Here is a 15,542-nt window from a genome sequence, read left to right as displayed (position 1 = left end):
ATGTAAACACATTAGCACCAAGAAGATGAAGGAGGAAGAAATATACTGATGTACCCCAATTGCTACCATATTAGAGTACAAAGAAACAGACAAAACTTGAGAAAACTTCATCCAAGGTCAGTGATTACATGTTATTAAATGGGTAATGTAAAAAATGTGAATTGTGCTAAAAAAAAACAAATAAACAAAAAAAAAACCACAACAATTAAGAGACTAAATAATTTTGCTAGGCTCATGTCTGTTGAAAAAACAAGAGATAAAGCTTTGCAGACCATAAAAAAGACAACAACTTCTTTTACGTACATGAATTGTACAATTTTTGCAAGTATTCAGTTTTATTTGTAAAGCATCAAATCACAACAGCAGTCTTTATAGGTACTTTATACTGTAAGGTAAAGACCCAACAATGCAGAGAAAACCCAACAATCAAACGACCCCATATGACCAAGCACTTGGTGACAGTGGCAAGGAAAAACTCCAGGAAGAAAACAGGAAGAAACCTCCAGCAGAACCAGACTCAGGGTTGGACAGCCATCTGCCATGACTGGCTGGTGGTGAGGGGAGTGTAGAGTGGTGTATAATCACACAGGGGGCAAAAGGGTCAGCAAAAAGGGAATCAAACTGGGACTTCACTGCTGACTGTGTATGTAAGTAATGCTTAGCTTATTGCATAATCTGAGTGTTACTTACAAAGTGTCTGAATTAAAGAAAATTGATTGGTGCACCTTTAAATCTGCCACTAATCAAAAATCAGTCTTTCCAGGATTTGTCATCCCACACCTGCTCAGCAGATGCTTTCAGAGTTTCCACTGTTGGCACACTTGGCTCTCATTAACAATTAATAATAAATAATAAATAATAAAACAGCAATTTCGATTCATGCTGTTCTATAAACTGGCTTTCTGCCCTCTGTTGTTTTTAGGGCTTTCCTGCTTAAGCCTTTTGGATTTCTCTGACTGTTTGGCCTTTCCCTCCATTGGCAGATGTAAATCTGTTCATTTACCTTTGACTTCAGTAGCAATTCTAAACTTCTAAACATAAACTCCTCTGCTTTGGTGTCATTTTTAATTCACATTTAAACCATATCATATTTAGAGTCAAAGCAATTTTTAATGCTGTTTTTGCTAATTATTAAAATATATTGAGAATTTTCTCCTGGGTTAATAAGTCAGGGACAAAATAATGAAATTAGGGTTCCAATCTCCAAAATCAACCATAAACCACTGCTCCTCTCTTCCTCTCGCTGAACAGTCACTGCAAGTGAACCTGACACTCAGTTACTCAGCTGATTTACATTATAATATTAGTGGAGCTTTTGGTTTGATTACTTTGGTTAGTGTGACTTTGAGGCCACGTGGAGATGAATGTTTCTGTAGCTCATGGTTTTAGTGGTTGTTTAGACCACAAGATTTATTCAAATAGACTTGGAGGCTCCGCTCAGCCTGATGGTATCAATCAGTGGAATAGGCTCCCTCATTTGGGAATGAGCTGATGTTCCCTCTCTGGGCTGGTAGAATCGGCGATTTTAATTGAAAACTCCTTCAACGCTATGTGAGGGAAAGTTGAAAAGCGATTAATATTACAGCAAAGTGAACGGCAGGTCTGATGTTGTTTTGAGAAGGTTTCAGGTGATTTTAATGTGCGTGGAACTGCATGAGTCAGCAGTGGCTGCTTTTTCTAATGAAATGAGAATTTTGTGATGCTCATTGAGTCTCAAAAGTCCATCTTCTTACATAAGAGATCAGAATTAACGTTAATGACTGAGCCAGTATATTAAGTTAAAGCATTTGCACCAGCATGAAAATGTACCAAGTGTGCTTTTGGTTTTATAATCACTCACCGAAGTAGTGATTATTTAAAAGTAGCGCCAATTAGAGAAAATGTTAAGTGGACTAAAGGAGGAACATCTGTTTGTGCCTAAGTGTGCATGTGTGTGTCTGTGTGGACCTTTTCTCGTTAATGGACCCCCTCCTCTCTCTTTTCTCTCTCTCCTCTCTCTCTCTCTCTTTCCTCCATACATCGGAGACTGTGAGCTGCAGCGGCAGCAGAACGCGGCGCGGATCCCGGTGTGTGCCGATGTCCGGAGGAGGAGTGGGGGGGGGAGTCGGATAATCTAGCCAGATCCTTCAGAGGAGTGGATCTCTTCCCTTCACACACACACACAGGCAGTAGCGGCTTCTTTTTTTTTTTCTTTTTTTTTGTTACATTCCCAGGAGGGATTTTAATTGACTCACCACAGGTAAGATCTTTTTTGCACAAGTTTCCATTAGTCTGTGGATATCCACACCTCTAATGAGCGTTCTGAAACTGCTCCTCCCTCAGAGAGCCAGCCAGGGCGCACCGTATGTGTATGTGACGGCAGGCTGGGACCAGGGGGCTGGGTGGTTCTTATGATTCCAAATCTGATCATTTTGTGTGTTTTCTGAATTACGGAGAGCGAGGATAGCTCACAGATTGACTTGGGAATCACGTCCAAGTAAGACACCCTTTCAGTGAGAAGTCTGCTCTTTCGCCATGCACGTGTGCTCCTAGTTCGCGATGTGTCTGTGCGAACGTGGCCAGAAGTTTTGGTGGGCAAAAGTAAAAAGACAGAAATTGATGCGCGAGATGCTGCGCGTGGAAGAGACTTTAATTGGCTGCAGACTGAGTGCGTTCTTTTCCGGTCGAATGACGAGCCCTGCATGTGCTCACGTGCGCTGGTCAGACAGGTCGGTGTGCCTCGCTGGCTCTAAATGCAGCCCGTGTATCCAGCTGAAATTAATAACGTACACAAACTTACTAAGGAATAAATTTGGGAATAAATGACATGTGTATGCGTTCTCCTCGCGCACTCACAGCAGTTCATTCATCGTCTTTACGCACTTTTTACTCACTTTTCGCAGCGCCAGAAAGTTTTATTTGTGAATTAGCGCCTCTGTGCCAACAGCCACCCTGCAGACAGAGGCCCATACATGAGAGAAACTGCTCTGCTCTGGTCAGAATTTTCCATCTAAAATCATAAAAACCATTAAAAAAATCGTTTTTCTATAATGAAAATCTGGCACCATGAAGCACGATTTAATTTATTTGTTTATTTATTGTAGTTTATTTCTTTAAAAATATTGGTTCTTGGTTCTTTTCAGCGAAATCCACCAAAAGTGCCTAACTAATAAAATAAAGCAGATCAAATAAATGTTTGCCTAGATCAAATTAAAACTGTAATAATCCTGATGTTTGAACTGTAGTTTGGCACAGTGCTGGAAAAGGAGAGCCTGGGGACTCATTAAAGATAATAGAGTTACAGTATGTGAGCACTTCATTCCTGCCAATGTGTATGTGTGTGAGAGAGAGAGAGAGAGCAGGGGGTGGGGTGGGGGCTACTTAATTTTTCTTCAGGATGACTCAAACTCATCTGTTTTAATAATAAAATAAGAATAAGGAGCCCAGTTCCTTTAAAAAAAAAAAAAAAAAACAAGTTCTCCAGTAAGTCTGATGTGGGACATTTACTCCGTATACACAACACATAAGTAGTTTTTAAAAGCAGCACAAAGGAGGCTTTGCTTGGGTACATGTCTAAGTCCCGTTACACTGCAGGACCCTTGAGCTGTGTGTCCAAATCTGTAGCCCATACAAACGCACCGCAGCACTATACCCTTGCCTCTGGCGACCGGCGATAAGGCTGGCTTCCACGCTGAACCTTCAGAGCACCGTGAAGCTTTTGGGGCAGGCTCTGTGACCACTTTGATTAAGGGATAATAAGTCCATTTATAGAATGCTTTCAGGTGACGTAACTCACCGGAGCAGAGATAAAAGTGGCGGGGAGGGGAGAAGGTCCCGCTAAGCTGTTATTTCTGGGCAACACTAAATATCCTCACAAACTACAGTGAAGGTGCGGCAGGAAGTTTGCTCTGTGTCAATTTGTATTAATATGAAGGCAAGGTGGGTAAAAAGCAGCATCCGGAGTATGGTTTAGTTTCGTGGAAGACAAGTACAGTATCTCAAAATCCTGTGCCAAAAAAAAGTTTTCAGCTAGGAAATGAATATGAGGGTGTAGTTCTTTATGTATTTGTAGGTGGGGTCACTATTTTGCTGCCATTTATTAATGGGTGAATGCATAACACTGGCAGAGCTGGTATTTATGGCTTTAATCTTGATGGTCTTCCTAGCAATCGTTTAAGCAACTTCGCAGCTCTGATGCCAGACGATGTTTGCCCCAGGTGACATTCCATCTCGCTAGCAGCAAATCTGTCTGCCTCCTTAGACCACGGGGAACACTTTAGATCTGTTGATGTGTTAGTACAGCTCATGCTGATACACAATGAGCATTTGATATGCTCGTTTTAGGAAATGAGGAGTAAATAAATCTACACCAGTAAAATTGCCTGTCCACATTACTGAAATCAGTTAACTCACACCAGTAACTCCACATTCCAAGCCCAGTTATAGTACTTTGATCATCTACAGTGGTGTGAACCTGACCCTGATATGATTGGAGGCCTCTGCTTATTGATTATGCATTGAGCTCCTCTCAAGGATTTATTATTAGCGGTGAGAAAAGCAAGGGGAAGGTCCATGCAACCTTCAGAGTCTGCAGTTTGCTTAAAGGACAACTTCATAACTTTAAAATTGGCAATCTCCGTGGTCCTGACAGTCCACCCATGAGGGCATTCACAGAACCGCAGTTTCATATGTAAACACTAGCACCTATACAAAAGCAGTTTTTTGTGCACACATCACTGAAGCATCTTTCTTACCAGCAAAACCTGGAATCAGAAACGGATCCACCTAAGCGCCGGGATATACTCAGTCAGAGTTAGTTTGTACAGCGTGTTGTCTGGACACAGTGGAAATCAAATGTGTTCACAGCTGGCTCAAATCACCCTCAAAAAGAAGGGATAGACACTTAAAACAGACCTATTATGTTCGATTTAAACTCCATGGTTTTATTCCTGGACTCCTGGACTGTTAGAATTGCAAGATTCTGTTCTTTCTTATGAAAGACGTGCTTCTTTTTTTTTTGGCCTTTTTTGGCCCCTCAGTTCCCAGTCAGTTACAGTAGGTCGCTGCCCCACCCTTAGCCTCATTCTCAGAGAGGACCCCCCCCCCCCTTTAAAAATGGATTTCTTCATCCCCACCACTGCAAAGTGCATGCTTCTAGGGGACAACAAGATAGTTGATGTGCTCTCTTTAATAGTGTATCGTCTTTACTTTATATTATGAAGTGCCTTGGGACGAATGCTGTTACCTAAATGGAACTAGATTGAATTAAAGTTCAGATTAATCTTCAGCCATTTCATACTGGGCCTTTGTACATCCCCACAGTTCATCTACTCTCTGAAACACGCCATTTCTCAGACTGCTGGTTTACTTGTGGTTCCTAAGATATTTAAAAGTAGAATGGGAGGCTGTGATTTGCTGTGATTTGGCTCTTTACAAAAAAACTGAATTGAATGGAATTTTATCCCTTCTATCTTGAAGCTAAGAGTTGGAAGGCAGGTGGGTGGGACTTCTGTGCTCGTAGTTAGAGCTGTGTGCCTTGGGCATATTAAGCAAAACCTCTCTCTGTGATGTCATAAAGGTCCAAGTGAAGAAAAAACTGTCTGAAATGAGTGTTTTATAGAAAGTTGCAGAAATAGCTGTTTGGCAAATTTTGAAAATTAGAACTACAGTAGTTCTGACAGAATAAGCTTGCCACGACAGTGTGTTAGCTTAATGTCCCCTTAAGTAAGATCCCAGTACCAGAAATGGTACCAGACCACTCTTAGAGAACCACAGCTATCAGAAAACAAAAGGCTATATTTTCCTCATAAGATTTAAGGGAAATATTTGACCAGTGACATGGTGCTATGCATCAGAATGGGTGTGCTTTTGTTACGTGGATGCAAAGTGTGTGAGTGAGGAAAAAGAAAGGGTGTTTGTGTCTGTGTGTGTATGTGTGTCTGCTGCTGCGTTAGTATACCTCTCAGATATTAGGCCCTGTCATGTTCGATAAATAGCCATTTATCACACATGCCTTTCTCTGCGATGGTACCCGCAAGATCCAATCCATTAGCCATAAGCTGGATGTCCACTCAGTGTGTGATGGTGTGTGTGTGCACATGTGAGTGTGTGTGTCATAATTTATTACAACGCGTAAGGAATTGTGACACAAAGAAGATGTGTGTGTGTTTGTGTCTGTAGCTGAAAGAGAGAAGGGGAGAACTTGCAGGAGGAGATTGTGTGGTGTATAATTTTAACAATAATTGGATTTTATTTACATTATAATAAATTATGTGCATGAAGTGCAAGAGGGTAATAGTGATCAGTTACAGTTTTATAGATCCAGCATGTTTATAGTGTGCGTGTGTGCGTGTGTGTGTGTGTGTGTGTGTGTGTGTGTGTGTGTGTGTGTGTGTGTGTGTGTGTGTGTGTGTGTGTGTGTGTGTGACAAAGCAGGAGGTTGATGGATGATAAGTTACATTGATAATGACACTGCACAGAGACACACAATACTTGGCTTTCACTTTCACCCCCTTTTTTCTGCTCTTTCAGCTCACTTTAGTTTGTTCACATCTCTGTGCACTGCACTAACCACCTGCCAGCTTTGCGCTGCACTAGAAGGATGGCTGAGAGGTTGATGATATCCCCTCCAGTTCCACTGTCAAATGTGCAAGCCCCCAGACAAGCTTTAGGGGTCATCTTTTACCTTAGCAATATTTTCTGGAAATATTAGATTCAATTTCACTGTTATGCAGATGACACACAGCTCTATTTCTCTTCCCACTTCTGCTCACCCATCCACATCCATTTCTGAACATTTAAATGCAAGTAAAGTTTGGTTTACACACAATTTTCTTAAACTTAATGGTAATAAAACTGAACACCAATTCTGCACTGTCTAAATCTTATAACTTTTTAAATGTCTATTGATACCTCTGTTGTCATACCTTCCCCTCGGGTTAAGAGTTTGGGTATCATCCTTGACAGTAGTCTTTCCATCACGGCACATAAACAATATCACCTGGTCTGCCTACCTTCATCTTCACAATAATAACCCCCTTTGTTCCTCACTCATTCTCCACAGCCATACCTGTCAATGCTCTTGTCACATCTCATCCTGGTTACTGTAATTCTCTTCTCCACAGTCTTTCTCATGAATCTCTCCATAAACTGCAGTTGGTTCAGAATTCAGCTGCCCACATTATATCCCGAACCAGAGTCACTGAACACATAACGTCTGTTCTTAAACAGCTCCATTGGCTTCCAGTTCACCTACGCATTAACTTCAAGATCCTCCTTCTCACTTTCAAAGCCCTTCATAACTTTACCCCTCTATACTTATCTGATCTTCCTAATACTTACTCTCTAGCACACTCTGGTCCTCTTCAGCTTCTCTTTTGTCTGTTCCTTCTGCTGCATCTGACTGCCATGAGACTTAGAGCCTTTAGTTGCTCTCCCCCAAGATTTTGAAACACACTTCTTCCAGATCTCCAAACCATAAACTGCCTCTCTATTTTTAAATCTCATCTCAGAACCTGTTCAGAGTTGCATAGCCTTCATTGTAGCATGGCCTTTGTTACTGTGATCAGTTTTTTAAAAAAAATAATTTTGCTTTGTGATTTTATTTATTTGATTATTATAATTGTATATATGGCTTTAAATGCTGTATGTATACAAGTTTACCTTGAGAGGTTTGAAAGGCACCTACACATGAAATGTATCATAATTATTAAATCCGAATTGTTAGAAAACCAAAACATTTATGATTTTAAAAAATGTAAAAAAACATTTATTTACCATCATGTACATCAGACCAGCCACCAACCTTACATACAAGCGTTCAGGGTCGGGCTTTGCTGCAGGTAAAGCAGTTATAAAATAGGAAGTGTTCACAGCCACACTCAAAGGCGAAAGAAAAAACAATGTGTAAAACCAATCACAGGCTTTTGTCATCACCAGTCAGTAGACAGAGGAGTGTAGCCAGATATTTTCCTCGTGAGTTGGTACAGAAAAACAATGCTAAAAGAGAGTACTGGACAAAAGTTCTAAAATATGACTCCAAATAAATTAACCATTAACTCAGGACACTGTGGACACTATGACCACATGTAAGGCTTTGTTTAGTCTTTGCTTTCCATTTTGCTATTTGGTGCTTGCTCCGATATCTTGCTGCTTCCTGCTACTGTCCCAAAGCATGAATCATACCTTTATTTAGAGTTATCCTGAATGAAGGCATAATCAGAAGTTAAGAGTAAATACCCTTCCAATAAAGATGGCTGTATTTGTTCAAACATGCAATTACTGAGACCAAAAGTCCAGATCTCTGCAGTGATAGACAATAATGTTATCCCTGCACCGCGCATGCACACTTTCTACAGTATTGTTTTCGTGAGGCCGCCCTTTTCCCACTAAAACTCAACATTTGAACCAACTCATCATCCATCTGCCACAGAATGGGGAAAGCTTTACACCTGTTTACCTATAAAGCCTTCTTTAATTTGTTTTATTTTTTGCCCTTCTTCCTTTTCTTGCTTTTTCTTTTCTTCTTGTCTACATACAGCATTCTTATAAGGCAAAGGAGAGCTGTTTAAAGTAATCAGTGCTGAAGTTTGCTATCCTCAGTGGAGATAACAGGGATCAATATTTACAGATAGCGTTCACAGCTTTCAGCAGGTCCATTGTGCCTAGCCACTAAAAAACAACCTCTGTCTCACTCTCCCTCTCTCTCACGCACACACACAGACTTGGGCACACTTACAAGCTCCGATTGGAACACCATCCAAAAAACAATCAGTCAGTGTATCTTTCTAAAGACTGGTGATATCACTTAAAGGCTACATGTAGAACATAGCCAAAAGTGAAAGAGAATACATTTTAATGTGTTACAGAAATGCATTTTAAGAGCTTTATGAGTGTTTGTGTTAAAAATCAAATGCAGCTGCTCATCATGTGAGAACTTGGTGTTCTTTTAAGTTCTCTGCAAAGGGTCTACCGATGCCCCATGTACTGTGCTGTGTGTGTTTTTGTCTGTGCTTGTGTACGTATCTAATAGTGTGTTGTGTGTGTGTGTGTGTGTGTGTGTGTGTGTGTGTGTGTGTGTGTGTGTGTGTGTGTGTGTATATATATATATATATATATATATATATATATATATATTCATAAACAGGAAGGCAGATACAACAGAAACATATATGATATCTGAAGTGACATTAAGAAAGAATAAGACCTTAAAAGAAAATGCCCTCCTTCACTTTTACTTAGAATGACAGAAAACACTGGTCCACTCTTTGCTGACGTATTAGCTCGGTCCACAGTAAGTCAGCTTGGCATGTGTGTGTGTCATCAGGTGGTCAACTGTCTCAGTCCTTCTGCAGTAATAAATGTTTTGTGTCAAACTGGACTGACTCACCTATCTTTGTCCATCTGATGCTCAAATCTTTGTTCCAAGTCTTCTCCATTGATGTGTCACAAGTCGGTGGGGGGACATAGTTTCCCTGTGCGTTTACCATCACCAATCAATTCAACAACTTTAGCTGAAAAACCGACAGAGACAAAGTGGGGGAAAGTGTTGCGAAGCAGATGCTGTTTCTGTCATTCTCTGCTTTTGTACTTATAGATTCAATTTTCCATTTTTCTGTCACCTTGTGTTTTACATTAACCAACAGGGAGCTGGCAGGCGTGTAAGTAAAAAAGTGACATGGAAACTGCATTTCTGCAGCTATATTAAGGAGGAAGGCATTTCCAATTCAGTTTTACTTCTTCAAAATGATCAGAAACATTGGTCTGCTCTTGGCAGGTGTATTATGATGGTCCACTCATATACGTTTGGCAAAACATAGGCAATACATTTTATCTACCCATCTGCAATATTGTAAAATTTTACATCAATTCGGACTGAGATGGGCTAAGGTATGGTGATTGCCACACCTATCTTTGCCCAGCTGATGCTCAAGTCTTTGCTCTCACTCACCATTGATCTGTCCAAAGCCATAATTCAGTTTGGGAGAGGGGGGCATCGTCTCCCTGTGGGTTGACTATCACCAATCAATCCAACTGCTTTAGCTGACAAACAGACAGAGACAAAGTGGGGGAAAATGTGGCAAAACAGATGCTGTTTTGTCATCCTGTGCGGCTGTTATCATGGATTCAATTTCCCATCTTTCTGTCGACTTACAGCCCTGCTCTGTCTCATTTCTATTTTTATCGACAGGTGACCTGTAACTGGTTGGAGAGAGAGAGAGAGAGAGAGAGGAGAGGAAAACAAATGGAAAGGGAGCAGAGGGGAGAGGAATGAGCGAGAGAGAGTGGGACCCGAGAGATTCCTTGTTAACAATGGAAGTCCCTTGCTCTGCTGGCTTTTGATTTAAAAAGAATAAAGGGGACTTTTCCTAAAGAAGGCCAACAGGATTATTTTGACATCAGTTGAGTGTTTTGCCCCGTACAAGGTATTCATGCTTCTGCCTCGGTAGGAGTGGTCATAAAAGCACTCTGAACTCAAAAATAACTCCAATTCCATCCCTTCCTCTTTCTCTTTGTTGACTAGAAACTCTACTTTAAGATGGAGAAGACGTACTCACTAACAGCCCACTATGATGAGTTCCAGGAAGTTAAATATGGCGGTCGCTACAGCAGTGATATCCTCAGTAATGGTATGACTCTTCATTTGGGGGGCAGCTTGGACCGTCACATGGGACGAAGTCGGGGAGGCACCTGGTCAGGTGGTCGAAACAAAGATCCAGGGAGCACCGGCAACAGTGGGGGCCTCCCTCGATGGAGCCGGAGGGAAATCTGCCTCCTTTCTGCACTGGTCTTTGCTGCAGGCATGTGTGTCATCCTGGGAAGCATGCTGGCACTCAAGTACATTTCACTGGACGCCCACCAGGACATGCAGTGCCGTCAGGACTGCCAGCGGAAACGCTCCCTCCTGCGGGCTGCTCGTTTTGTTCAGGCCAATATCGACCCAACCATCCAGCCATGCCAGGATTTCTATTCCTTCGCCTGTGGTGGTTGGCTGAGGCGCCATGGCATCCCAGAGGACAAGCTCAGCTACGGCATCATTACTGCCATAGGAGAACATAATGAGGAGAAACTACAGCGCCTTCTGCTGGAGCCAATTCGAAGGCGTGGGCCCAACTCAGCAGAGCGTAAAGTCAAGGAGTTCTATCGATCCTGCATCAACATCCAGGAGATTGACAAGCTGGGGTCTGACCCCATGATGGAGGTAATAGACAGCTGTGGAGGGTGGGACCTGGTGGGGGCTCCCCCTGGTGCTGCAGGTTGGGAAAGGGAGGGTGCACCACAGAGGCCGGACTTTAATGAGCTGCTCTATAGGACGCAGGGAGAGTACAGCACTGCTGTCTTCTTCTCCCTCACAGTCAATGTGGATGACAAAAACTCCTCAAGGAATGCTATCAGGGTGAGAACTTATAAGAAAACTCAGTCCATTTGAAAATGCTTGTTGTGTGAGTTTTTAATGGTATTAAAAAAATTTTGGTTTTTTTTCCAAATACAGTGCAACAATGGCACAAAAGGTCCAATGGAAGTGTAAATTAGAGCCGAACTTGCCTCTTTACCAACATATTATTATCATTAGTGCTGTTGAAACTGGCCAAAGTCATATTAAATTATTTATTTATTGAAGAAAAAAAACTCACGGAATAAAACAATTTAAATATTACATTATGTCCACATGAGGGCAAACTAATAGAGCCAAGGATTAAACTACCAGCTTATGATTAGTAGACGGCAGCACTACCTCCTTAAATGTTCTTACATTTTAATTTTCATTTATGGTCCGTTAAAAATTCAGATACTGATAAATCTGCAAATAGCTAATATTGGCAAATAAAATCAATTTGGTTCTATCAAATTTCAGCTGTTCAGCTGACATCGGTCTATTTATGTTCCCAAATTAGGGTACAATACTACTTGCTCTCTCTTTCTCACCAATGGTGTGTTTTAAGGTAGCTGGATCTAGGCCCACAGCAAACAGCTGTTTCTACTTTGGCGCCCAGTATGGGGTAAATAGAACAGAAATCCAGCTTTACCTGTGAGACAGAGAGCCACCGGCAGTGCTGCTTTTTTCTTCTTCTTTTTTTTAATATAATTCATAATTTTCACTTTCAAATGTCTAATTCTTTGTTCTATTTGTAGTTTTTTTAAAGCCCCTATTTTCATTTGACCCAGGATTCATGCATAGGTCACATGTTTAGATTTTAGTCAGAAGACTATAAGTGTGTGGAGAGTTTTGTTTAGTTTTTTTAAAACCAAAACCTCTGGATAGGATTTTCACAAAACCCAGTAATATTAGTTGTCAAACATCTGCAGTTTAATAAAAGATGAATTACTCTGTGTGAATTATTCATTAAATGTTATAAATAATTAATGTTTAGTATACAGTGTGGAGAATGGTTTGTAAATGTTACCATTTTTGCAGCGTATCAAATATTAATCAACCCTTTGAATATGTACCAGTGGGGTGCTTAGTAAAACATATGACTACATGGCAGATAAAAAAAAAACATTAAACTCTCCTGAGCTTTTGACTGTATGTGTGCATATGTTGGTGCAGATTGATCAAGAAGGGCTCACACTGCCTGAAAGAAGTCTCTACCTGGGCCAGGATGAAGATAGTACAAAGGTGATCTTGCTTCTATCTCTTCATCTTTCTCCCTCTGTTACCACCCACCAGTATCCCTCCACTTTTCCTCCTCCATTCCTTCTCCCTTCCTCTCATTGCTTCCCTGATTCTTCTTCCTTCCACTGGCCTAAATTTCATCATCATTTCATCTCACCTCCTGTTTGACCCCATCCATTGCCTGCCTTCTCGCTTCTCTCTTCTCTCCTTCCTACATCCTCCAGCATCATCTTTTTCTTTTGCTTTCTTATGGTTCCACTTCTCTTTGCCACCCTCCCTTCCTCTTTCCCCTCATTCCCCCATCTTCTCTCGCTCAGTCCTTTCCTCCTTCTCTCCTCCTCCCATCTGCCCTATTGACTCTTCATTCGCTCTTCTTCATCAATCCACCTGTTTTCCTCTGTCACCCACTGTGGTGTTGTTGTGCTGTCCACTTTGCCACATGTCACCGCCGTCTCCGGACATTATTGACGATGTCTCAGCAGCACCTCCTGTCTATTAGCGCCGATATCACTCTGTTTCTCAGATCCTGACGGCATACAAGGGTCTGATGGAGCGCTTGCTGAGCATGCTGGGAGCTCACAACGCCACACAGAAGTCCACGGAGATTATACAGCTGGAGACCCGTCTGGCCAATGTAAGCTGATTGCGTGTGTGTGTGTGTTTCTTTTTTCACATGAGTGTGTGCGCAGTGCTGAGTAAAATTTCCTCTCTTTCCAGATCACTGTGTCAGAATATGACGACCAAAGAAAGGACATCAGCACCATGTATAACCGCATCACCCTTAGGCAACTGCAGCGTATTGCTCCCAGCGTGAGTAGTGCACGTGCATGCAACCAGAACATACATACTATATATATATATATATATATATATATATATATATATATATATATACACGTGTGTGTGTGTGTGTGTGTGTGTGTGGACGGGTATTAACATCTTCATGGGGACCAAAAATTGGTAGTTTACTATACTTGTGGGGACAATCAGCCCTCGTGGGGACCAAAATCCCGGTCCCCACGAGTTTGAAGGCATTTTTGAGACTCAAAATGTGGTTTTAGTGTCAGGGTTACAATTAGGTTATGGTTAGGTTTAGGGTCAGGGTCAGGGTTAGGCATTCATTTTTGATGGTTAGGGTTAGGGTAAGCGGCTAGGGAAAGCATTGTGTCAATGAGATGTCCCCACAAGGATATAAATACACACATGTGTGTGTGTGTGTGTGTGTGTGTGTGTGTGTGTGTGTGTGTGTGTGTGTGTGTGTGTGTGTGTGTGTGCACATTCTGGGTCGAAGCAGACGTGATGGATTAAGATTTGAACTCCAACTGAGCATTTTAAGTAGTGTGGCGAGTGTGTGACTGTGCAGCCAGAGGGTGTGTGTGTGTGCTTGGGGAGGGTCGGTGCAGTGAAGCACTACATACACACAGATGTACACATACACACTTAGACACACACATACATAGACACACAGAGGCCTAAGTGACTCACAAAAGCTGTCCCCCCTGCAGGGGTAGACGAGCAGATTGAGGGACACAACGAAAGAAGAAGGTAGAGAGAAAAGGAGAAAATGAGGTGGTGTTTTGGGGTTGAAGTGAGGGAGGGAGGTGAGAGGAAAGGGAAAGACAATGGAGACAGCGGGAAAGATGGAGAAAGAGAAGGAGGAAGCTCTTCTGTGAAGCAGCGTGTACAGTGACAGAGAATCCTCACTATGTTTCATGGCTGAGGGATGGCTGAAGGGGGAAGCTGGAGAGATGGAAACTGGGCATATACCGAGAGGGAGATAAGCAGTTTGAGTTTTAGTTTCTCAGCCAAAAAAAAGAAAGAAAGAAACTCCATACACAGTTTGAACTTGAATGTGGATAAAAGGGGTGTGAGAGATGCTGAGGAGAAAAAAGAGGGACACATAGGAAGAAGCATATTAGAAGCTTGAGATTCGATCAGAGGCTGCTGCTAAATCACTTCAGTGTTTTGTAAGAAAAAATATTTGCTTTTGACTGGATCTGGAGTCCAATCTTATGTTTCTTCAGTTTTGCTGCAGACATGCAATTCAACATTACACATTATTCAACAGCTGACAATAGTGATGGCAAGAAAAAAGCGAATGATGGGTGATGGGGATACTGCATTTAACTGGGGTCTGCTCCCAGCTGGACATGCCTGAAACACCTCACTTTAAGAGGTGTCCTAGTCAGATTCCTCACCTCAAGTGGATGCAGAGCAGCAGCAGCTCTTCCTTGAGCCCCTTCCAAGTCACTGAGCTCATCACACCACCTCTAAGGGTTTGCATATATCTGCACTGTTTTTCTTTTAGTCACTACTCGCAGCTTCCAGCCATAGGTGAAGGTAGGTATGTATACCGAGCAGTGGATCAGAACTAGATTTTACTTAGAGAACTGTGTTCAGTGTTGGTGTTTGGTTATGTGCTAGGTATGGGTTTCCCAAACTTACATCCTATTAGTATGAACTAAATAAGTATTTTTTTTCATATATTTTATTGCCAAAAGTATTCACTCACCCATCCAAATCATTGAATTCAGGTGTTCCAATCACTTCCATGGCCACAGGTGTATAAAGTCAAGCACCTGAGCATGCAGACTGCTTTTGCAAACATTTGTGAAAGACTGGGTCGGTCTCAGGAGATCAGTGAATTCCAGCGTGGTACTCTGATAGAATGCCAGCTGTGCAACAAATCTAGTTGTGAAATTCCCTACCACTGTTAGTGGTATAAAGTAGAAGCAACTGGGAATGACAGCAACTCAAAGTGGTAGGCCATGTAAAATTATAGAGTCAATGACTAGAGACCTCCAAACTTAATGTGGCCTTCAGATTCTCTCAAGAACAGCGCATAGAGAACTTCATGGAATGGGGTTCCATAACTATGGACTTGTCACTCAAGTTTATATGTGTATGAATGCAGACAATCAAATACTTTTCATAGGTATAGTTTAGC

General features: G+C 41.8%; 1 protein-coding gene across 3 annotated transcripts in view; it reads left to right on the top strand.

Annotated features, from left to right (window-relative positions):
• Positions 1 to 2,069: 2,069 nt before the first annotated feature.
• LOC134641077 (endothelin-converting enzyme-like 1) overlaps positions 2,070 to 15,542 on the top strand; it is a 53,384-nt gene continuing 39,911 nt past the window's right edge. Inside the window, exons 1-6 of one of the 3 annotated variants that reach the window (XM_063493278.1) lie at positions 2,070 to 2,239; positions 10,169 to 10,379; positions 10,502 to 11,374; positions 12,530 to 12,598; positions 13,119 to 13,229; positions 13,313 to 13,405. In XM_063493278.1, coding sequence (XP_063349348.1) covers positions 10,517 to 11,374; positions 12,530 to 12,598; positions 13,119 to 13,229; positions 13,313 to 13,405 — 1,131 coding nt within the window. In that variant the 5' untranslated portion in view covers positions 2,070 to 2,239; positions 10,169 to 10,379; positions 10,502 to 10,516. Of the gene's footprint in view, positions 2,240 to 10,168; positions 10,404 to 10,501; positions 11,375 to 12,529; positions 12,599 to 13,118; positions 13,230 to 13,312; positions 13,406 to 15,542 lie in introns of all 3 variants that reach the window. The other 2 variants (XM_063493277.1, XM_063493279.1) reach the window with 2 other exon arrangements.

This window comes from Pelmatolapia mariae, linkage group LG14, assembly GCF_036321145.2.
Source record: "Pelmatolapia mariae isolate MD_Pm_ZW linkage group LG14, Pm_UMD_F_2, whole genome shotgun sequence".
NCBI lineage: Eukaryota > Metazoa > Chordata > Actinopteri > Cichliformes > Cichlidae > Pelmatolapia > Pelmatolapia mariae.
This window is presented reverse-complemented; position numbering and strand designations above follow the sequence as displayed.